Source organism: Amphiura filiformis, chromosome 17 (assembly GCF_039555335.1).
Source record: "Amphiura filiformis chromosome 17, Afil_fr2py, whole genome shotgun sequence".
Lineage (NCBI taxonomy): Eukaryota > Metazoa > Echinodermata > Ophiuroidea > Amphilepidida > Amphiuridae > Amphiura > Amphiura filiformis.
In genome coordinates this window covers 48,573,914-48,599,364 of record NC_092644.1, presented here as the reverse complement: position 1 = coordinate 48,599,364, position 25,451 = coordinate 48,573,914, and the positions used below count along the sequence as shown (strand labels likewise).

The 25,451-nt window shown below is 37.0% G+C and overlaps 1 protein-coding gene across 2 annotated transcripts in view; it reads right to left on the bottom strand.

Moving 5' to 3' along the window:
- LOC140137901 (ER degradation-enhancing alpha-mannosidase-like protein 3) overlaps positions 1-24,661 on the bottom strand; it is an 86,108-nt gene extending 61,447 nt beyond the window's left edge. For both annotated transcript variants that reach the window (XM_072159706.1, XM_072159707.1), the window contains exons 1-5: positions 24,438-24,661; positions 16,614-16,659; positions 14,594-14,694; positions 13,827-13,979; positions 1,391-1,544 (exon numbers count right to left, since the gene is read on the bottom strand). In XM_072159706.1, the coding sequence (XP_072015807.1) occupies positions 1,391-1,544; positions 13,827-13,979; positions 14,594-14,694; positions 16,614-16,659; positions 24,438-24,550 (567 nt within the window). In that variant the 5' untranslated portion in view covers positions 24,551-24,661. The remainder of the gene's footprint in view (positions 1-1,390; positions 1,545-13,826; positions 13,980-14,593; positions 14,695-16,613; positions 16,660-24,437) is intronic.
- Positions 24,662-25,451: the final 790 nt, after the last annotated feature.

Genomic DNA, 25,451 nt, shown 5'->3' with positions numbered 1-25,451 from the left:
GTATGCTGGCTACCGGAGCGCGTCAACGCACTGACTTGAATCTGTCATAGCATTACTCTGAACACTATAGTGAGGACTTTCTTTTTTGGATATGTTTATTTACCTTACATAACAGCATCATTACTAAATAACCAATTGTAGCTTTGAGGGACATTTATTCCTACAAATCAAGCTTATATAGAACTACTACTGACATCAGCATAATAATACCTCCTCTATTTTAGTCAAGACTAGGAGATACCAGACTTTGTACAGCGCTGTGCACAACAATGTGGAAAATCTACATTGCATTTTAAATGGCTATTCCAGTTGAAAACCATACACCCCCTGTGGATAATGTTAGACAAGGCCTTAATCACCCACATCGGAAGTGTGAATTTCACATGGGGTTACCTGTCTTCCATAGGGGGTAAGAATTTCAACTGGAATAGCCAAATGTACAGGGATCAACTTAGCTGTCTTTAATGGGAAAGGCCAGATATCAGATGATTGTGGGCATCTTTAAGCATGAGTGTTACATATTTATGCATGTAGTGTTTTATAGTGCATGTGATCAGTACAACCCATTATATATATGCAGATTACAAACAAGCACATCCTACGAATTGAAGTTTATCTTTGAGGACCTTGATTCTCACGTTGATGTACAAGTGACTCAGAGTTTTAAGTTTGCATTAGTGTTTCTAGTAAAATATTAATATTGATGATCTGTTTGACCCATCCATACATTCTATTCCATTCATACATCATGTGACATGTGCGTTCATATCATTAATTTGTGATGAAAAATGATTACATTATGCATGATTTCCAATCACTTGTAGTCTTCTTGCTGTGGGCCCATGCAAATAAATGAATAGTTACTTGCACTGTACAAATTTTTTCCATGAGCAACATGCAATCATGGTAGTATCTGGATTCTCCTATTTCACCTGCTTGTTACTCACATCTTCACTTTTGAAAAATATTATATTCACCAGCAGAGATAAACTCAGGATCTGACGTTTTGTAAATCACACCGAATAGCCATACTGCTCAAATCGGCAACCAATCATAAGCACCTCTGCCTGACAAAGTCACAGATGCAACATTCTGAGTTTATTGTCATCAGCCACTATTGCATGTCTTTGTTACAACATTTTATACCTACAGTACTTAGACTTGTATCAAGTCCTAAAGCAATCAAGGTATGGGCTTTTCTATTTGAAATCCATATACCTCCTATGGTTGACATAACCTTATTCTCCTAAGCAAGGGGTGTAGTTTTCAAATGGAATCTCCCGTTCAGGTAGCCCCATTGAAATTCACACTATCTGTGTGGAGGATTAAGGTAATGTCTTCCATATGGGGTGTATGGATTTCAACCAGAATAGCCCCATATGGCACTTACCCTTGGATAGGGCATCCCTGTAGTAGTATTGAATGCTGGAAGTAGTCTGTCTCCAAGTTCTTTGGCGAATGTTAGTAATTCATTATTGTACCATTGCATGTATTTCCCCCTCTGCATTATCTCTAGGGCCATTACATGACCACCAAGTAAACCCCTGAAAATGATAACAAAAATAAACATTTTAACTGTTAGATTCTGCTATTTTTGGTTCACACACAAAATATTTCATTTGAACTACAATCTAGGCAACTGGACTTGTAAGTCCTTTTGAGTGGGAAATTTTCACGTTCTATCCTGAACGAATCATCAGCCCGACTGATCTTCTGGCGGTAAAAGTTCAATGACCTGTGAAACGGATGTTGTTGTATGAACTTTTACCGCCAGAAGATCAGTCGGGCTGATGATGCGTTCAGGATAGAACGTGAAAATTTCCCACTCAAAAATGTAAGTCCAGTTGCCTAGATTGTAGTTCAAAATAATTTATTATTTACTACCTGGATGAATGATAATCTTCTCAAATGAGAATGAAATATTCAAGTTTTGGGTATGTGAAACAGCTTCACACACACCAATTTATTACTGTAAATGTTACACACATTTCTAATTCTTTGAAAACATTAATTCATTCCAAGTTTTAAATAATGTTAAAGCATACATTGCAAACAATTAATTACATACAACCCCCCACCCACACACACACACCCCCACACACCTGCACACACCCTCCACATACACAAAGATAAAAAAACAACATACAGACAGACAGAAAACAAACATGCTCACAAATGTACAAAAACAGATATACCAAAAGTAAACACATTAAAAGAATCACTGATATTTTAGCTTTATTCAATTTGTCCATGAAAAGTTGAAAATTGCAAAATTTACGGGAACATGTTTTATAATGAAATTTATAAATAAAGCAATGCCTTATTGCCTGTCTATTATTATCCACAATCAAGGTGCATTTATATTACTTGCTAATATTAGAAATCACTGCAATAGAAGTAATTATGTATGGTGTTAATAATGCTTTGTTGGGTAAAAGATTTCCTCTTTGAACAATACTGCACAGAATTAAATCGATATTTTACAAGGAGTGAAACTTATGATTGCAGTATATTACTTATTTTGACTTTTTTTACACAATTTATCTTTATACCATTTTTCACCCTGATGTGACTGTCACATCAGTGCGCATTTCATTAGGTGCAGCTTCAAATCGCTAGCATTTCCTCAAACGCTGGTGTATACATACGCGATTAAAGACGCCTCATAGATGCGCAAGCAAAAGTCGCCTCAACATGTTGACATCACATCAGGGCGAATAATGGCATCATTATTTGTTGTATTTCATGTAGCTTGACCATAGTTTTTTATAATTTGTACAATTTGTGTGTAAATTTTAAATATCTATGATGATGTATATAATCATGTATTTTGTAACAGCATTGATTGTCACTGAAACTGTTTTACCCTCAATAAAGAAAGATTACTATCTATCTATAATATAATCTGTACAGTTCATAATTTTAAATATCTATGATGTAAATTTTAAATATCTACGATGTTGTATATAATCATGTATTTTGTGACAGCAATGATTGTCACTGAAACTGTTTTACCCTCAATAAAGAAAGATTACTATCTATCTATAATATAATCTGTACAGTTCATACTTCATATATGTGACGCGATCAAGCAAAATCAGTCGGAACTCGGAAATATTAAATTTTCAGTTTCTTATAGGATAGTAACAAACATTTACAAAGTTGGATTTTGCAGAAAACCCCATTGAAATTGAACAACCAGTTCCAAAGATATGCGCAATTAAAGACTTTCCAAAACAACAGGAAACAAAAGGAAGTATTTCCTTAGTATTATTGTTGTTTAACATTTTTATGTATAAATATAGCCATTTCCTACAGATGTTTATTACTCATTTCAACTATGGCATAATGACCTATTACATTTGTCTGAAGTCACATAATTATGAAGAGCTTATTTCCAAACCGTGTTAAGTCCACCCATCTTTTTAAAACAAATTCATTAAAACAAATTAAATGTCTCCAGATTTTAACTTAACATGTTTTTATGGTCCTATATAGTTTAGTTTAGTTTAGTTTAGTTTAAATCTTTATTAACGTCACACTCTCACATAGAGACCAGCCAATTCTGGCTTATGAGTGACAAAACAATAATATACAATATAAAAATATAGCACATAAATAATACATATAAATAGCACATAATAATACATGTAAATATAGTCAAGGTTTTTAAAACAATAACATGCATATACATTGTTAAAAAATAAACACAAGGCAATGTTAGCTGAAACCTCATCAAACGCCCATCATGCTTTTAGGCCTAGATCAAAAGAACAAAATAAATGCAAGAAGCCGCAAATGCGCAACATGGCAGAAGCAAGCATGATGTTGACGTGTACATGAGGAGACAGCTAAATAATAATTACACTTTATTTATCCCTTAGTGTACACAATAGATTGACGAAGTGTGAGAATTTCATTTGCAAATTTTGCTACCCTGCAACAATGGTTGCCATCTGACATTACAAAAATGAATTTATTGTAATCTGAAAGATTTGAGAAACTTGGGTTAAATTTAACCATGTCATTAAAGAAATTGGATCTGATATCATTATACGTTGAACAAATTATAAAACAATGGAACTCATCTTCAATACAATTCATATTACAAATATTACAAATTCGGTTCTGTACTTGAGTGTTATTATAACGACCGCTTCAATGGCAATTGGAGCGCATCCACACCTGAAGAGGGCTAAAGCCCGCCTATTACACTTCTTCATAATGGTGTTTACATACTCAGCAGTGCCATAAGTGGCTTTAAAGGTGCGATACGTCATGAAGTTTATTAAGAGCATTTGGGTTCTTTCTTCGGTCATTAAAGATTGCCTCTTTCCAACGATTTTCTACAAACAATTTAGCAGCATCGGATATATGATTAACTAAGTTTCGAGTACCGATCTGTTCAGAAATACTCAGAATTAGATCACAATTCAACTTAGAACATAACGATCTTACTTTGTAACACCAGTTCTTAATACCTTTACCTGCTAAATGTTGGGACCATTGAAAAACTTTACTTGGGTAACGATTGCTGTCTAGTTTTGAAAGACGACTCCACAATCTAGCCACTGACTGCATTTGATCGCTCAAAAGGGGAAACCCATCCCAAGTCACCAAGCATGGCGTCATTTGGAACATATTTCCCAACACCAAGGAAAAATCGGCAAGCGCCGTAGAACACAGAATTAATCGAGGAAAACTCATCAATACCCCAGACCCCACTGCCGTAGTCTAAAATTGGACCAACGAAAGAGTCAAAAAGCTTGGTGAAAGAATTGAAATTGATACCACCCAGGGCTTTGACTTTACTGATGACCATTCCCAGAGCTCTGGATGCAGAAGCAGCTAGATTTCGGTAGACACATGAAAATCAAGATATTCGCCAAACCAAATGCCTAAATATTTATAACCACTTACTGTAGAGATGTTAGTATCGCAGCATGTAAATTGTACATTAGATTTTTCACGGCTTTTAGTGCGAAAATGAACTACCTGAGTCTTTGTGTCATTTAAACTTATACGCCATCTTTTAGTCCAGTTTGATACACAGTCTAACATTCTTTGAAGTGAACTTTCACTTTCAGCAACAAGTACAATATCATCTGCATACATTAGCAGATCAATTTTTGTGTCAAGCACAGGAACACCACAGTTTAATTCTTTTATTTCATTCACAATACTATTCAAATAAATGTTAAAGAGCACGGAGAAAGTAAACAACCTTGTTTCACACTGATTTCAACATCAAACCAATTTGTCATAAAGTTATTAACCCTTACAGAACATTTCACATCTTCATAAAGACTTTTAATACAGTTATAAAAGTTACCATTAATACCTATACTTCTAAGTTTATACCATAAACAATCACGATTGACACGGTCAAATGCCTTCTTGGCATCGATAAAACAAGCAAATGTGTCTTTTTTGCAAAAATTTCTATTCTGTACAATAGATGAAAATGTGTATAAATGATCAAGACAACTACGATTCTTTCTAAATCCATTCTGCTCTTCATTGATAATGTTATTTTCTTCAAGCCAATCTGTGAGCCTTTTACGGATCACATCACAATATATTTTACATACCACTGAAATCAGCGTTATACCTCTGTAACTCATCGGATCTCTAGGATCATTATTACCAGATTTAGGTATTGGGTTTATTAAACCAAATCTCCATTTGGATGGACAAATACCACATGTAAAACAACGGCTAAAGAGAGCATGGAGAACAACTGTCATAGTTTTGTTCTTAAGTAATTCTGTTACAATACCATCAACACCAGCAGCTTTATTCAATTTAGCTCTATTAATTGCACCAATAACTTCATCAAGCTCAAGAGGTTTATTGAGATTAACTGCAGTATAATCTTTCTCAGACGAACTAGCTTCAAGATCTTTCAATTTTGTCTTTATATGTGACAAAAACTCGTCATCAAAATTATTTGCATCAGCTTTGAAAAGCGATTCAAATTCATTACACCATTTGTTTAAAACATGGTCAGTATTATCTGTAGTTTCACCAGTATCTGTTATTACCTCCATTGGTATACTACTACTTTGTTTACAACTGTTAACACCAATTTTACCGATCTCTTTCCAAAACATAGATTGGTCACCATTCAACATATCATCAATATCTTTGATCTTACTGTATTGAAATTGTCGTTTAGCTTTCTTCACAGCTTTATCAAATTGTCTATGAGCTGATTTATATTGCACAAATAAGGTATTACGCATGTTAGGTATTTTACATCTTAGCCAAGATTTTTGTTTACAACACACCTCATCCCAAATCAATTGAAGTGATTCGCTCCACCATGGTTTAGGAGTATGTCTCATACCCTTATTGTGTTTACCACGCTTATTGTTCTTTTTCTTAAAGTTCTTTTCAACTGCAGACTTAATGTAAGTTTCAAACTTGTCATATACACTGTCAACCTCACTCTGATTGCCTTGGTTGGTATTTATTTCAGCAATCAATTCATTTGCTTTTGACACACTAGACTCATCCATAAGAAAAGTGGACGGTATTTCACGCATATCATACAATTTAGCCAGACTTTTCAAGTCGACATTTGACTTATTCACAGATTTTTCATAACAAGAGAAAACATTAGTTTTGAACACCCATGATAACATTGAATGATCAGGTATGGTACTACACACAGGTACACTATACTTTTCAATAAGATCTTGAACAAGTGACACTTCAAACTGAGCAAAGTTCACGTAGCCATCATATGGAACGAGACAGTAATCAACAACTGATTTACCTTTTGTTGAAACACAAGTAAAATTATCTATTACATCATCATTTCTACCGCTTAGACAACACATATTAGCACTTATACAAAAGACAATGAATGGTTTACCTTGTGAGTTCGTACTAAAATCAATGACTTTACTGAGTTTTAACTTCATCAACACCTTCAATATAATCTACACTGTCACCAATTCTGGCATTAAAATCACCACATATTTGCAACGAACCAGTATCTTGAAATTTGTAAATATCAGAAATTAATGCATAAAAAAACTCTTCAGCGTGACCACCGCGACTTGAATTTTCGGTGGTAGATAACAACAGCAAACATAAAAACTTTCCTTGGCACTTTTGTTAGTAAATTTCAACCACAATATACCATCATGCGTTTTTTCCACAGTTTTGATTGTGAAAGATTTAAGAATACGCTTTATGTACAAGGATACCAACGCCACCTGAACCTTTTCTTGCTTTACAATGGAGAACGGATCTATTATGACCAAACCACATATAGTTGGGAACATTTATAACATCATTTTCTTTCATATGAGTTTCTACAAGACACATAATATCAAAATCACACTTAGCAATAATATTTTTACGCAATTCACAGTTTTCTAAGTACCAACCCCCAATGTTCCAGCATCCAATTCAGTAATGAATGATGACAGCCAACTCTGTCCTAGTCCGAATGATCGTGATGAGAACCCGTGTTCTCTTGAGAACCCGTATTCTCAGCGTTGTCACTTGATTCTTTGTACAGTTTGTTATCTATGAACAGTTTACCGCTTTGAAAACTGTTTTCTTGCCAGCTTTATACGCCGGTCTCCGCAACTGATTTCAGTCTGAACCGCTCCTTTCTGTCTGACTCGATTTCGCCGGTCTTGATGTAATACGGGCCTTTTTAAGTTCCTTCTTTGCTGTGATAATGGAATCTTTATCGATTAGCGAAAGTACTTTAAAAATGATTGGCCTATGACGATTCTTGTCTTGACTCTGTCTACCCGTCCGATGGGCAACCTCTACCGAAATGTTCAGCCCAAGATCTTTTTTCAGAACTCTGTTTACGATCTCTGCAGGGACCTCATCTTTCTTCTCAGGACCATAGTTGCATAACAACAAATTATGACGCCGTGAATGCCTTTCTAGATTATCACTTGATTCACGCAATTTCTTCACATCACTTTTGTGTTGGTCTATTTGGTGTATCAGCTTAGAGTTTTGTTGTTTTAAAGCTGAGACCTGTTTTTCTATGTCCGATGTACGGGATGATTGAAATTCAATCGATTCATCAAAATTCTGTTCGCTTTCTTTAACCATAGCTTCCAGTTTGTCTTGACGCTTTTGGAGGCTAGTAATTGACTCACGTGAAGGAATTCTGACCATCAATTATAGTTCTTAGGGAGCTTCTGACAAAGGTTTCAAGTCAGGCTCTGTTTGAGGTTGAATATCAGTACTCACATCATCATCTTTCACGGGTTTAACTTTCCCGCTCCTACCTCTCAGTTCCATTGTTGGTGTTGGTGGACCCATTCCGGACACAAAAAGTCACTTAAATATCGTTGAAAGTAACAAAACCAGTCAAATATGGTCCAAGTATGATCCACAGGATACAAATAGTAGGTGATGATGAAAATGAAATGTTGATGGCAAAACCAAATGGTGATATTTGATGATTATTTTGAGTCAATACACACGATTAAATTATACGTGTTTATACGTTATAGTGCGCCCTCATGTATGTCACCTTCACTTCACAGTAATTTTATAGAAATCTAACTATTTTTCATTGCCATAATTCCTAATTTTTTCGAAGTGAATCTTGTGGACTAAACACAGTTTGGAAATAAGCTCTTCATAATAAACTGTTGTTTTTTTAAATAGCGCATCACACATGATGCTGGATGCAGAACATAGATTTTATGAATTAATACAGCACAAATTCCTTATTATTTGCTTTATTTTGCATCCACATTTTCTTTATTTTCTTCACATGTTTCTGACAACTGATGTGATGGGTCACATATTTGAAGTACAAAATTGTATACATAATTTGTAAAAGTACAAAGAAACAACCCAAAAATCAAAATCAAAAGACAATCCTGATTTATGAGTGGAGAGGGCACGGTGGCTCAGTGGTTACGGCCTTGGACTCATAATCTGAGAGCTTGCTTGACGTGCGTGGGTTCGAGTCCCCGTCCCCGCCACCGTGTTAAGCCCTTGGGCAAGGCGCTTTGTCACGCTTTGCCTCACCCCACCCAGGTGCAATGGGAAGCTGTTAGGGGTAGTCACAGTCGTTGTACTGATGAACCCTGCGCCATTTTGTAGGCAGCAAACGTGGTTCTGACATATTCTAATAATAAATGTAAAGCGCTTTGAGGCTGTTTACGGCATAAAGCGCTATATAAATATCTACATTTTTTTTTTAAAGCAAATTCATGTGAGCTGTCTTTGGACTATAAACAAAACAGAACCATTAATCACACATGTTTGGAATCAAATGATACAAAATTTGTCTAATTGCTGGAAAACTTGGCTGTATGGCATGGCTGTATAGCACGCAGCTGACAGGTTCCCATAACATATCTTTATTTAGTGCATCATTTAATTCCTACATTACAATTCAATGTTTTATCCATCACTGTGTCGTTGTTATATATTGCATAGTTTGTAGATATCTTATAATTTGTTGTGCCTATAAGTGAATTGATCAGGTATCGAACTTATTTTTGATTTGAAACCCATAAGAAGTTGAATTTCTTGTTGGATACTGATAGGTTTTGTTGTATCACATAAAAATAAAAAAGGCACACATTACAAGGAAAGGATCCAAATGTTCCTGTTACTAGTCAAAAAATGGTAACCAATCGGCTATTCCAGTTGAAATCCATATACCCCATACAGAAGATAATGATCTTAATCTCCCACACAGGGAGAGAAGATATCAAATGGAGTGACCCATTCAGGTAGCTCCCTGTGTGGAACATTGCGGAATGATGCATAATTCATAATGTGCCCGTTTGAAAAAAATATTCACAATTTTGGGTTAAAACTTTCTGAAATGCATTGCACAGAACTATCTTTACAGTAATTGATGTTTCAGCATTGCCTGAACCATTGTAAGTGACATTTCTCCACAAAACCCCCTGCATCATTCCGCCACGCCATAAGGATTCATGGATTGCAAGGATTTTTTCTTTAAATTTACGGAAAATAAAAACAGTGATGATTATTTCTTGATAGATGGTGATAGTTGTTATGTTACATCCTATGGCTAACATCCAGTCCAATTTCACTTCCAAGAATTTTAGACTAGCAGAATGTTGACATAATTTTAGTTTCAAAATGTGACCATGCAACACAAGTTATCGGATTAAAAAAAATCGGTGATAAATATTTTTGGATAAATATTGATATTTGTCAGCTAACATAAGTAGCTAAGTATATAAAACACAATTTACTCAAATTTATTGATATATTTATTTTTATTTTCAAACATGGAATGCTTTTCATTTTCTATGGGATTTTACACACAGCATCATTCCGCAAGGCTCCTTGCATCATTCCGCAACGTGACCTAGTGTCGGCAAATTTGGCATAAAGAGACGATGCCCAAATTTTTTTTTAATCGATACTGACAATTGTCAGTTTACATCCTAAGCTTTACATTAAGTGGCAAATTTAATATCTCAGATTACTAAACTCATAGAGTTTGTCAAAAATGTTTTAGTGCAAAAAATACTGCTCCCGTGCGCATCATTCCGCAACACGAACTTTGCATATTGCAAATTAGGAAATTAGAGTGGTTTGGAAAAGTTTCTTCTACCTTAATCATTCACTTACCAAAAATACTTTAACATTATGCTATTCACCTTATGCTATTAATACATATTTGGCTGCTGCATCAAAAAGAAATTTGTACGAAGGCAGTTTGCATCATTCCGCAACGCTTGGAATTGCCCATTTGTAATGACACTAAAAAAGAATTTCTTATAAAGGCAAAAACAAAAATAGCCTTTCACTACTTATACAAGTTGACTACAATTTTGCAGTTCAGCAGACAGGGATGTTCAGCAGACATTGCGATCAGCTATAAATATAATTTGTTGACAAAATATAATTCTATTAAGTTACAAGGCCAAACTATATTAGTAGGGATGACCAATGAACCATCAACTTGATTAGAACACTCCCATAGACATGCAGGGAGCTCAACTGTGCACTGCTTGCACATACATTTCTAAATTGATCTCATTCTTTTATTTTTCAATATTTTTCTGTAAAATTTGGGGAAGTTACTGCCAATTATATTTTGTAACTATCTTGCAAATTACAGCAACATAACTTATTTTGTTTTTCTGTAAGTGCGAGTCAAAATTGGTCCATCGCCACAGTGCGCTTAATTGCCAGTGGCTGAGTTTAGCACTGCTCAAGAATGGCACAAAATATTCAAATCAGTAAGATCAGGTGAAAAACGTAGCCTACTGAGCTGTAATTTGGCAGAGTTACCAGTAATACCTCTATCATACCCTCTGAAAAAAAAAAAAAAAATTGAACAAGTAGATCTCGAGTTACAAATTAAATCACCAGCTTCCCTTTGGAATTTTTATATTCCTTTCAAATCATGTTAAGAAGACACCTTTCTGAACATAAATGTGAAGTTTCGTGCTCATTCGATGTATTGTTCACCTGATCTTAACCCGAAACGGGTTTTTATATTTAGGCCTATAACATCTACAACTTGCTGCTGGCTATACCTTGTTTAGGACTTTCAAAAGAAGTACCTGAATGTGCAACCATAACTGTTTCAAAATAGCCCGCGATAGTCATGCAGGTAACTCCGAGGTCAAGCATTGAATTGGTTTGAACAAAGATACTCATAATGTATTGAGTGCTACTTTGGTTTGAATGAGGAATACTACAGGAATACACATGAGCATGATGAGGATAATCTCTATTGTTGTGAATGAGTCAATGACCTTCAAAACTTAAGATTTTGTTTACATACACCTACTAATTGGTCATATTAAACCCAATAACATTGAAATTCTTGGTTGTGAAAAAAAAGTTCACCTACTTAGTGCAATTTTGATTTTGTGCCATATCGGCTATCTTGGATGATTTTTTGGAGTGTCCTCTAAATGCATGATTTCAATGCCTTGGTTTGAAAAAAATAAGTTATGCCAGTGACTAGTTAAGTGCCATTTCATAAGAAACCCTTTGATACTTTCACAATATGCTTGTTTCATGTTTGCAAATATGTTAAAATAAAGAAATATATAAAGGTAAATATATGCTTATGCCAATTTTGCTCCCCAACTGCTATTTTTGGACCTTGTCATTTTATTTCGCTCCAATGACCGGTCAGAATGGGAAACTTTGATAATTCATAATTCAAAAGTTTTTGACCGATTTTGACCATTTAACCACCAAAATACTTCTGTTGATTAGTTCTACTCAGAAAACAATCTTTTGTAGCAATAGGGTCAACATGAAATTTTGATGGTTATCCCTAATATTAGTTTTGGAATGCCATTACAAGTGTGAAATGTCCTTCTATAGCAAAATATTTATGATGCACCGCTGAACTCAAGCAGTAATTGAACCAATTTATATAGATGAATTGAATAGACCTAGTAAATCACTGTGGTATTTTCTTTCTAGTTCTTATGGAAATTTGTTATAAAAATGTAAAATGTCAAACAAACTCAACATCCTATTCAGTTATGGCTGAACAAGTCTGTCTAAGTATATCACAAAATAACCAACAATAGTTTATAGACCGATTTGATCACAATATTGTGACTACCACATAAAACATGTAACCTGCTCAGAAGGTGTAAATTGGTATCGTCGGTGTCTACTGCTAGTGCTGTACCATGCTAAATTTAATAGCCTTTAAAAGTAATAAGAGTATGGATATACTTTCATTATATCTTATTTTGATGTCCAATTTTGTTTTTATCAGATTGTTTCATGTTTGCCATTTGTCCGCTTCAGTAGCACCTCTATGCTTGTTTCAAAAATGCCAAAATCTGAATTTTGATGAATTTTAGGGTGCTATGGTTCAGCCAATTGCTAAATGGACCTTGAACACACACATACAGGTTTGCTTTTAATTACATTTTTGTACAAAGCTACCTTTTCAGAGGTAAAGCCTAGCATGAACAAGCCTAGCATTAACCAATACGGTACTTATCGTCACATGTAATTTGAAGGTGTTTCTAATCTATTACATGTAAGTATGGCACTGAAGACTATCCACGGTTCCTTGTGCGTCCGCATTTAGAGGTGTTTTCAAATGATCGCCCATGATTGACAGCACACATGTACACACCCTACCTATGCCTGTCGGCAACCATAGACATTGTGTATTGCCGAACAACCGAGGACACCTGAATAAACATTTAATCACTAAACCGAGGACAAAAATGGCAAATTTTTCTTGTGTGCAGCTGTGTATGATACAGATTATAAAATATGCCTGCCAACTGAGATCACTATTTTAATGCACTATATAGGATGTATCTCTCAAATGCATTTGGCATGCAGTTGGGACCTACTGCAGACCTGTGCAAAACAAGGATGGTGCTTGTTTGCAGCTAGGTCCAGACCTGCCAACCTACTGAATTCAGAATGAGGGACATTGAGACCAAAACCTTGTACATGTACACAAACCAGGTACCGACAAATCCAAAGACTTATGGTGTGCAATACTTTCAGAATTCAGAGGTTTTGCAGGCCTGAATTTATCACAATAGACTATAAGAGAATGCTATAGCAAATTTTAAAGAGACATTTTCATCATTTTCTGCTGTTCTTACATTTAAATTTGCCATCACTGAAATTTTCAGAAAACAGGACTGTCCCTCATTTTCACTTTGGTAAACCCCAAATGAGGGACAGTCCCTTAAAATGAGGGACAGTTAGCAGGTCTGTAGGTCCATGGTTTGAATGCAGAATGTCTTGTGTGTGTCCTCGGCTCCAGGTAAACATGTACACACACCCCCACCCACCTCCCCCCCACACACACACCTTTGTATGTAAATACCTACCCCATCATCCTTATGTTTGTTTCAAACACGGACACAACAATATCAGTATCAAATGATACATCTTTGATGATCAGTTTCACAGCTTCTTCAAACTTGTCAAATAAACCCAGTAAGGCCAAGGTGTCAAGGCTGTCAACAATTGTCAAGGAAAACCTGCAAATATAAATCAAAATTGGATAAAACAATTCATCATCAAAATAAAGTTTATTCGGTGTACACTCTGCAGTTTTAAACTGCATATTCACCCAAAGCATTGGAATACATACGCGTTAAAGATGCCGCACACTTGGGAAGGTTGGAACACTAAACTGCTGTTTTGACATGTTGATGTCACTGATTACGCTAGGCTAAAAGCTGCATACTCGACTGGGTTAAGGCTGTTTAACATCTCTTCCAATTCATTGGTACCCTGCAGTTCCCTGAAGAAACTGTCGAAGTCTCACTTAATTAGAAAATTTAACCCTGGCCCAAGCTGGTAAATAAGTGAATGCCCTAAGAGTTAACCAGTAAAAGGATGTTGTTGATGCTGCTCTCTCAAAGTACATGGACAAGTACTCTTATGGTGTTGATCCCCATTGGTAACATGTGGTCAGCCAGGACATTGCATGTTGCTCTTATTTAAGTTTCAATGCAGTGTTTTGTTTAAGGGGGGCTTTTATAAGATTTTATAGTATTCACAGAAAAGCCCGTATCAACAGGTGAATACAACTGAATATATATTGAAAAGATGTAATACATGTTATTGTTAGCTAGCTACCCATACTTACTTTCCTAACAGATCATCTATATCCCCTCTGCTGGGTTCCTGACCACGTACTCTCCCTTTACAACTAAGTGGCATCAGCTCATCGGCAGGGTAGGCATGATCCTACAAAGGAATGGTAATGTTTAAAATGTTCATTGTTTCAAATATGTTTAACAAAAGCAACCATGGTGATTGTCACTGACTTATATTTTGATTACAATTCCCATTATTAAGTCGATTCTCCCCTCCCCAATCCAATTGAGGGCAAGAAAACGAATGTGTACATCAATACAAAAGGATGCACTTGTCGGCTGCTACATGTGTCTCTTTTCACATAATACTATAGCTTTGTATAAATACCAAGCTCATCTCAAGTGGAGGTCACTTCAAATCATCCAAGTCTTATTGGTGACTTGGGAATGATTTGAAGTGAGAGACAAGTCTAGTGTTTATTCCTAGCTATTATGCAAAATGAGACACACATATCACTACCAGCTGACAAGTGCATCGGTTTGATATGGATGTACACGTATTCTAATGGGCGAGTGTACAGGCGGGTAGACAAGCAGGTAGAAAGTACAGATAGAAAGAGCAAGAGAGGAGTAGGAAACAGGAAGGCAGGTAAGTGGATAGGTAGGTAGGAAAAAAGGTAAGTAGTACCGTATTGTTCCTAATAAACACCCCTTGCAGTTTCATACGGATGAACATGCGGCCAATGTGAGATTTTTTTTATGAATGGATTATTTCAAACAAATAATATAAATATTCCACCTAGATACCTTGTGCCGCTTCAAGTTTATTATTTTCTATACACACCTGTTCAACATAAATATTATAAACCATGTTGAAGTTTTGGGTGAAAAAAACGTAAATTAAAGGGGTACTACACCCCTGGCCAATTTTGTGCCTATTTTTGCATATTTCTCAAAAATTATAGTGCATTGGTGACAAGTAAGATATGTATATTATAGGGCAAGGACTACAACTACTGCACTGAAAATTCAGCAACTCAAGGCAAGTAGTTATTGATTTATTGATCAAATATTGGTTTTCCTCATTTTTGACTGTAACTCCCCAACTGTTGTCTGTGCTGAAATAAAATTTCCATTGCAGTAGTTGTAGTCATACATATTTTAATTGTCACCAATGTGCTATAATTTTTGAGAAAAATGCAAAAATAGGCACAAAATTGGTCAGGGGTGTAGTACCCCTTTAAAGCAAGAAAATCATAGTAATGAGTTACAATGGCTACATGTATAACATTGATCAAAAACTTCCTTTTTTACAATACAGAGTCTGAATTAAAGTATTGTTTTCCATTGCAAATGTTTTGATTTATACCATAATTATTGGCATATAATAATGCCGTCCCGGGGTGCCGTCTTGGTACTAATAAATTTGAAATTTGTTCCTTTAATTACCAGCATGCCCCTATCACATGACTTTTCAACTTGCAAAACAAGAAAAAAATTAAGCGCCCGCCTGATTAATTCCAAAATGCCAAACTATCCATACCAGTAATTTCCATAACAATTCCATTGCTAATTTTAAATATTCACAAAATATTGCAAATTTAATAGCAATTTAAACAGGCCTCCAAATGATGTTTCTTCGTGCCGTTTTTGGCTGTGGGCACTGGGTGCCAAATTTAGACAAGAAAAAGGCATAAAAGGGCAAATCAGTTGGTGGCGATGTAACAGAAAACACTGTAAAGTGTAAACAATGGAAACAATATATGACTTGCTTAATAGTCAGTATGTCATTTGTGAAATTCTATTCCCCATTCACAAAGGACATACTACTGCCAATACATGTGTCTTCAAACAAAGAACATCAACTCAACAGTTGGAACATCTCAAAACTCCCAACTTTTTCGTGGGAGCAGGTCACATTTAATGTACCGTATTTATTCCATTAAGACCTGTGAGCATGCAGATGTCTTCAAACAAAGAACAGTAACTCAACAATTGGAAGGTCTCAAAACCACCAGCTTGTGACTTTACGCTCATTTCATGGGAACAGGGCATATAGTATATACTCACCATGTATGATGAATAGGCATGATCAAACATCTCCAGCACTTCCTCTCTGAAATTAAACAAATTGGAAAAATTGTCACAATAAATAATACTTATTTTCTTGCAATTTTCATTGTTTCTATATTATTGTTTCAATATTTCCCACAGGGGAATGGGGGAATTTAGGGGAACACTCTTTTTTTTCTAAAGATAACTGCGGAAAACAAGAAAGGTGGCATGTTGAGAGTGAACTGCCTTGTAGTTAATAACATTATTTAATTTCAGATCAATATCACAGCAGCTGAAGGTAGTATCCCATTATGCTTTGCAGTACCATAATAGAACTGAATGTGCCATAGAAAATGTACACAAAATCCCTCACTTCAACTTTAAATAACTCGCTTAAATCAGGGAAGCTTAGACTTTTGTTTGCAAAAATATGACCCTTAGAGTATTGTGATACTATCCATAGCTCTCAATATCTAAGCGGCTCTTGTTTATATTTTGTATACATTTGCTATGGGGCAAGCAGATATACTGCAATGCATGATGGGATACTCCTTTCAGCTGCTGTGGATCAATATGCACATAATGAATCATAATTTATGTAATTTTCTAGAAAATATACAACCCATCAATAATACGTGAATACATGTACTTCCAAATGTAACAAAATCTAAATAACAAGGAAAACCACTGCGCATGCATGCATCCATCCCACATGATGCCATGACGCAATCACCCTATGTCATATGGAATCGCTGTCCAGGCCAGTGAAACCTGTGACTACCGGTCAGCGATCCTGTGGTTGACACGCGAGGGGTCTAAGGTTCAAATGAAAGTAAAGCCCTTGTTTACACGTATAACATCCTAGCCAGGTTAAACACTTTACACTACATTAAATTTGTATACAATTTCAAACAGGATGAGGAAATAGCATTAATAAAGAGCAACATTTGTATGTTTACACAAGCATCAGGTTTTCACATGAACACCATTTACATCTGCTCACAAACCTGGGCTGTGCTTTGTTCCTGTTGGTATACATCAAAAATTTCAGAACATGTTTGTAATTTGCATAAATTTTTATTCTGCTCTCTATATGCTGGTCAATGTATGCTTAATTGAAATGTACATGTAATAGGGCAGAAATGTCAATGTCTGCAAGTTTACGCAGGTTTGGCAGCATGTTCTTCCTGTCCATTTTCAACAACTTGTAGAACATTTTGATAATGGTGTTCAGATTTTGCAGTGCTGAAGAATTCCAAGCTCAATTTCACTGCACACTCAGCTGCATCATTGACAACATTGATGGCACTGATGTTGATTTTAGAAGTCTGATAAGTAGCACACATAGCCAGTTCCCCACTCTTTCTCTCTCTCTTCAAGAAATTGATGGGTGATCTGCAGTACTTTATCCTCATCATGAACCATGAGATGGGTCCTACCCACAGAATTAGAGAAGGAGAACCGGGACTCCCTATACCGCCACGTACAATCGCGCTGTCAGCTATGGGGAGAAAATTAGGGGTATTCGGGTCCTTGCCGGCGGTCTTGTGCCGAGACGAACGAAAACAATTATGCATATCATCATTAGCGTCTTGGTATCGTGTGCAGGTCGCATCTGTGTGCGTCTCTCAAATGCGCCCATCATCCGTGTTGCGCGTGCATTGCCTCGAGCGCATTCCGAGGGAAACCGAATACCCCCAATTTTTGATCCATGCCTGTATCAAGATGGCGGTAGAGTCCCGGTTCTCTGTCTCTAATTCTGTGGTCCTACCAGGTCTGCGAGTGAAGTTGACTTGTGTGATGTTGTCTGGGAAAGTTGGTTTATACTAAACCCCATACCAAACCGGTTACTTGGAGTTATAACCTCTTCTACTGGTTTTACCTCTAAAAGTTTAACTGCAATTACTTGCTTCTCTGTGTCTGGCACAATTCCACTGAAGCGGGTGAGAGGAATCATCTCTTCAGTTAGGTACTACAGATGGCATTTTAGTGCCTTGATTGCACTCTGTGATACTAAAGAATGCACAGAATTCTATGCTCATCTATAGGCGCCTGTAGAGGTCAAGATCATTCCAGGGTGTCTGACTACAGGCTATCCACCATGAACTGTAGATGATGGTTGCAAATATAACAAAGTCACCTATCTTGGGTAGATGATGTTTTGTTGTGACTGTTCCCTGTGGCAGCTGGGCAATGATATTTTCCAACATGGTGATCTTTAAAATCGACAGTAACTTTGCCATCCACCTTGCCTTTGTGGATTGCATCAGGTTGCTTTTAAATGTCAGGACCTTCTGATCACCCAATACCTTACATAGCTCAGTGAATTCAAGGTAGTTATCTCTCTTCATTTCTGCCTTTGACTTTAAGATCTCCAAAGTATCAATTCGCATACCGTCTAATAATTATACATCTGAATCTGTGCCGGGGGAAACCCAGCTTTTTAAGAATAGTGCCCAGGGATACAATGGAAGTGCACTATTTTAAGACCAATCATCAATTACATTGTTAGCTAAAGTCATTTTTAAGTGACTTAAAAAGTCATTTCCCCCACTAGAAATACACAAATTCACTGTGTTAAGTGTCAAATACAAGAAATGCATATGGCAGCAGGCAGCTACTTATTTACATGATTAATCCTGGGTTTAGAAAAGCTGCTTGGTTTTAGATTGCCTTATCATTTCTGCTTCTGCTCTTATACTGGCTGGACTCGGTTAGAGTATGATGCCAGGCTTGTGCGGGGGGTGTGAGGATTACTGACTTAGTTGCTGCTTAAAAGTGTTCAATGATGTTGCATTTACAACAGTGTTGTCAAGGGCATTCCACTCCACTACAGTTCTGGAGGAAAATGAGTATTTGTGGATGTCCAGGCGAGCACTGAGGGTGATGTAGCTTTTTTCGTTGCTATGACGAGAGCGTCGGGTTGCTGGTTTTAGGTAACGATCACTGGGGATGTCGATGATGTTGTTGTGGATCTTATACATGAGGGCGAGTCTTGCATGGCATCTTCTTTCTTCTAGCGTATGCCATCCAAGATCATTCAGAAGATGAGTGACTGTGCCTGTGGTGCGCTCGTAATTGCCTTTGATGAATCTGGCAGCCCCCCTCTGGATTTTTTCAAGATCATGGATGTTTCCCTTCTGGTGTGGATCCTGTGCCACTGAAGCATACTCGGCATGAGGTCGGACTAGGCTTATGTAGGCTGTCTCTTTTAGCTACTCTGGACACGCGTAAAGGTTGCGTCGTACCACTCCAAGCATACGGCTGGCTTTGGAAGTAGCGTGGCCTACATGGGTGCTCCAACCAAGATCATCTTGAAGGTGAACTCCCAGGTATGGATGGGATTTTACCACAGCCAACTTCTGGTTGCACAACATGTAATCATGATGGTGAGGATTACGGGGCGAGAGACATGTGCATAACATAGCATTTGGTGGGATTAAACTGCATCTGCCATTCCCTCTGCCACTCAGTTAGCTTGTCCAGGTCATCTTGAAGGGCTCTGGAGTCAGATGGTGATGAAACACTTCTGTATAGTAAGCAATCGTCAGCAAATAGACGCGTTGTTGATGTCAGTTGGTCTGGCAGGTCGTTATATACAGAAGGAATAACATGGGTCCAAGAACTGTCCCCTGCGGGACACCAGAGTTGACAGCAGTTGTTGGTGAAGACTGGCCTTCAAGTACGACTCTCTGAGATTGTCCCATCAAAAATGAAGAAATCCAGGTGACGAGTTGATCGCTGATACCATAGTGCTTTAACTTGTTGATAAGACGGTGGTGTGGAACGGTGTCAAACGCTTTGGTGAAATCTAGTATTATGACATCTACACTCTTTTTCAGGTCAACTGCTTTGGTGAGGTCGTGGAGTGTGGTGACAAGTTGGGTGTCGCAAGACCGGTTCTTTCGGAATCCGTGCTGGTTGTCAGACAGGATGCTGTGATGATCAAGATGGTTCATAATCTGGCTGTGGACGACATGCTCTAACCTTGCAACAAATGCTGGTTAGGGATACAGGACGATAGTTCTTTGGTTCAGCCCGGTCAACCTTTTTGAAGATAGGCGTGACATTTGCGGTCTTCCAGTCAGATGGCAGGCATCCAGTCTGAAGAGATTGGTTAAAGATGAAGGTTAATACAGGTGCTATCTGCGGAGCTAGTAGTCGTAGAACCCTGCTTGGTAGACCGTCAGGTCCTGCTGCTTTAGATGGATTTAAATCAGCAAGCAGTTTCTCCACTCCTGGTGATGTTACAACAAAGCTGTCCATGGTAGGGTATGCTGGAGCTCCCTTGTCTGGAATGCAAGTAAGGTCCTCCTTGGTGAAGACAGAGCTGAAGTAGGTGTTCAAAATCTCACTCTTACTCTCCCATCTGAGACAAGTTGGCCATGTTGCCGTAAAGCTGCAATCCCAGTGTTGTCTCTCCGTAGACCTTTAACGAAGCGCCAGAAGATCTTAGGATTTCCCTCCATCTTGGGTGAGAGTATTGCATTGATGTAGTGCCAGTATGTCTTCAGCATTTCCTTCTTCACCTCTTTCTGGAGCCACTTGTACTTACTCCACACTTTGTGACTTTTACTTTCCTTTGACTTTCTATACCATCTGTTCTTTTGACAAATTTTTTGTTTCAGTTCTCTAGTCATCCAGGGTAAACCCCGGTTTGGCTTAATCATCTTTGATGGGATGTACTTCTCAGTAAGATGATTTATCTTATTCTTGAACTTAGTCCAGTTTACTTCAACCGTACTCGTAGCTGGATGGAGCACAGAAATTCTGAGCTGAAGTCCTCAACAGCTTTAGTAAGACCTTCAATGTCCATTTTCTTGAACATGAGAATTTTGTGAGGCAGGCTTTTGGTTCTCTGCGGTTGTATATCAACTTGTATCATGATGCAATCATGCTTACAGACTCCCATTCCAGGCATATGGTAAATATTGGATACTGATGTGGGGTTGTTTGTCAAAAACAAGTCTATCAAACTGTCAGAGTCATCTGTATGATGTGTTGGTTCTGTTATCATTTGGCTCAAGCTGTATTCTGCAGTGATATTCAGGAGGTTCTGGCATTGAACACCCTTGCTGGCATACTTGGGGATGGAATTTGATACCATTACACAGTTTTAAAAATAACACCCAAAGTACTTGATTACTTATATGTAGAGCAGCCAATTTTATGATTGAAAATACATGTTATGAGAATAGCTACTATATATGCCTATTGCATAATGTTCATATGGGTTATTCGTTCAAACTTTCGGGCCACGGAGGACCCATGAGACAAACTCAGAATGAATTCAAATTTTGGGAATCTTATTATTTCATCATTTGGCACATTTTAAGACTAGCTACATAAAATCTGGTTGACAAAAGGGGGCATGACACACAAGGCTCCCGCTGGATGCGAATTCTTGCGTCCAGACGCATTTTTGTATTACTGGACGCAATGTTCAACAAATTTCATCAACCCGTTGCGTCCAGTCGGACGCAAGTTGATTCAGCCCAAAAATGAGTGATTATAAATATAAGCTTACCAACTTCATCATCAAAAAAATCGCGAAAATTATGTTGACTGATCACTCCTAATTCTCCTAATAAAGCTTAATTAATATTTGAAACCAATGGACCAATCAGTAAACGAGTTATTGACCTTTCACATTTAACCACTCCCATTTTGCAACACTTCTGGGTCACAGTCAATGTCTGAATGAAAATTGGAAAATTCTTACGGCAGCGAGACGTGATAAGCTTTCAAACACGAGAGTAAAAATACAACTTTCTTAACTATCGTACATTGTCAGCAAGTTTGCATTCACGTAATTTGTTATTGACAATAATATTTACATAAATCTTTAAAATCTCATCAGGAATCTGAAAGGAAATAGTCAAATATTTGCATCAAACTGTGATGCAATACCGGCAATCGGGGCTTTGTAAAATTGTATTCCCTGTTGTCCAACACATTAACATACATGTACGGACGCACAAAAATTTTGTGGGACGCACATTTCCCGACCAGGTTTTACAGTTGTGCGTCCGATCGGACGCAGAGTTTTTGAAGGCTAGCGGGAGCCTTGATGACACACCCTAGTTCACATGCATACATGTACACAATCCAATTTTATTATTTTATTTTATTTTATTTTACAAATTCGGCTAAAATACATCAAAAAGCAAATTCAAATTACACAATACATGTTTATACAGGAAACAAAAGTGAAATAGACCCAATGGGCTAGCCAGGAAGAGTCAGAAGCATCAAGACACTGTCACCAAGAGGTGTGACTCCTCCAACCCAATGGCAAAGATCGTATTTTTCATAAGATGAATGCATGCAGTAATTGTGTCAATAATGTCGCATATGATTCAGATGAAGAAGAAAATCATGAGTGTTTGTTAGATGAGGATAAATTATGTGCATCAAATTGGAATCTGAAATGGACAAGGATGGTGCAGATAGTGATAAATGAACCCGGAAGTGACAAGTGACTGTAAAATTTGCGCCGATGTTCAATCTTCCATGCTTCCGAATTTGCTCGAGAACTCTAGCCAAGAATTTGCTCACCGATAGCTTCACATTCTAGGCTAGAGACCTTTGTATTCAAAATCTAGTCGGATCCGCTGAAGCATGACACCGTGTAAAGCAATGGAAGGTCAGAAGTAAACACAGCCGATCACGACAGGCGATTGCATCAAAAATGTTGCTAAAATTACACTTCAGCAAAATTTTAGACAGTCCAAAATACGCAAATCTTGCTCAAAAGATACAGTTGACTCATCGAAATAACTTTCATTCAAATTTCAACATTAATAACAGAATAAATAACCTCCGGTGTTAAAAATTGCACCGCTGTCCGACCGAAAAACCATATAGTAAAGTACTCTAGCATCGAATACGTAACTATCGTGTGCAAATTCGAAGCTAGAGTTCTCGAGCAATTCCGAATTAAACAGTGTTTAGTGTTCAATTTTTGATAAAAAGGGTGTCTGGCTAAAAAGCATGGGGAAAAAAATAAAAAGGGTGGGGTTTGACCCCCTGACAAACAGTGATATCAGCCAATCAGACCCCCACTTTGTGTTTACGCAGTGCACTCTCTCAAAATGTAAACAACTGCTGTTCTTCTGTGCCACATACTATTCAACGGTCGGACATCCAGGACATCCAGGAACTGTGCATAGCAACCAGCTCGAGAAAGGGGAACTGCACATGCGCAGATTGCGCACAATGGTTTTACAATGCTATTTCCCCTTTGTGACATCAGCCCGATACACCAGAACGTATTTCAACCATAGAAATACTATTTCCATGTTTCAACACAGTGGCTGTAGAAAAATTATTTAATTCATGTACATCATGGAACATACTCTTTTCGTGGCTGTGCGTAGTAAGCTGTTGTACGCAGATAACCTCGCATACACATAGTAGGGTAGCATATAGCGTTGTATGCTCAGTCATGTATTTAGCATGATTTAATAGTCGTGGAGTAACAAGCGTAGTTGAATGTTCCATGATGTACACAAATTAAACAATTTTTCTATAGTAACAATGTGGAGCAGTGTAATACACATATCATGCGTAACTCATGAACATGGTGAACTAGCAAATCTGAATCGACAACTGACATTTTGGGAATACGATTTTTTTGTGGATCTCTATTGACTATTCAAAAATGTCATAAAGAGGATGCTAGGATCACGTAATACTCCTTTAAGTGCCAAAGTATCAACTTAACTTGTAAAAGGAATACGCAAAAAACAGTTAAGTATTCATTGTATTTGATCAAGGTCATGCAGGTCTAAAGACTAAAGTTGTTTACATTGTGTGTGCATTTAAATACGGCTATACCTTAGTGCAGCTTTGTCGACTGTGGCCGAGACAACTGTTCCAAACTCAACCAACAGCAAGAACATGAAGCACTGATGGATTCCAATCAAACGTTCGTATATTCGGGGACCCATCGTGCCTACCCTGGCGGTCAGCTGTGGGATATATAAAGCGAAAATTCGATTTGAATTTGTTTATGTCATGACGAATGTATCCTTCTCGTTGCACCCAAGAACACGTATCACTAATGGGTACGTGATGTTGCCGGGTACATGCTGCCACAACACGCACATAAATTTTTTAAAAAGATAAAGGGTACCATCAAAACTAAGTGGTAGTCTCTTTTATTAGTCGTTTCTTAATTGAAACATTGTTATTCAAAATTAATCAAGTTTTATCATACTTTATTTATATACCACATTGAAATATATATTTATTTTCTCATTTAAAACTCAAAGTTCTAATTGATTCCCTTGTTGAGTGTGGGTAAAATGATCAACTGCTAACCGCCTAACACACAAGGCGGTAGACGAAGCACATTCTCCCACTGTTCTCGCTGACTATAAAGAGGGATTATTATTATGACTCAATCACCCTATCGAATTGTAATAACATACATTGTAGACTTTATACTACAGTGACACTGCCGTCCTGCTGCTGTTGCTTCACACATGCGTGTATTTATAATTATTTTATATTATTTTAACAATACTTTATTAAAACATTTTATCAAATTTGATTGAGTCTCAAGTTATTTTAATAAAAGTTATTAAAAGTCCGTTTGTTTATTTATTTATTTTTATTTGGTGTTTTTCTTGGCTTTCTTTCTTTATTTCTTTTAATAAAAGTTATTAAAAGTCCGTTTGTTTGTTTATTTATTTATTTATTTATTTTTTTTCTTGGCTTTCTTTCTTTCTTTTAATAAACGTTATTAAAAGTCCGTTTGTTTATTTATTTATTTATTTATTTTTATTTGGTGTTTTTTCTTGGCTTTCTTTCTTTCTTTCTTTTAATAAAAGTTATTAAAAATCTGTT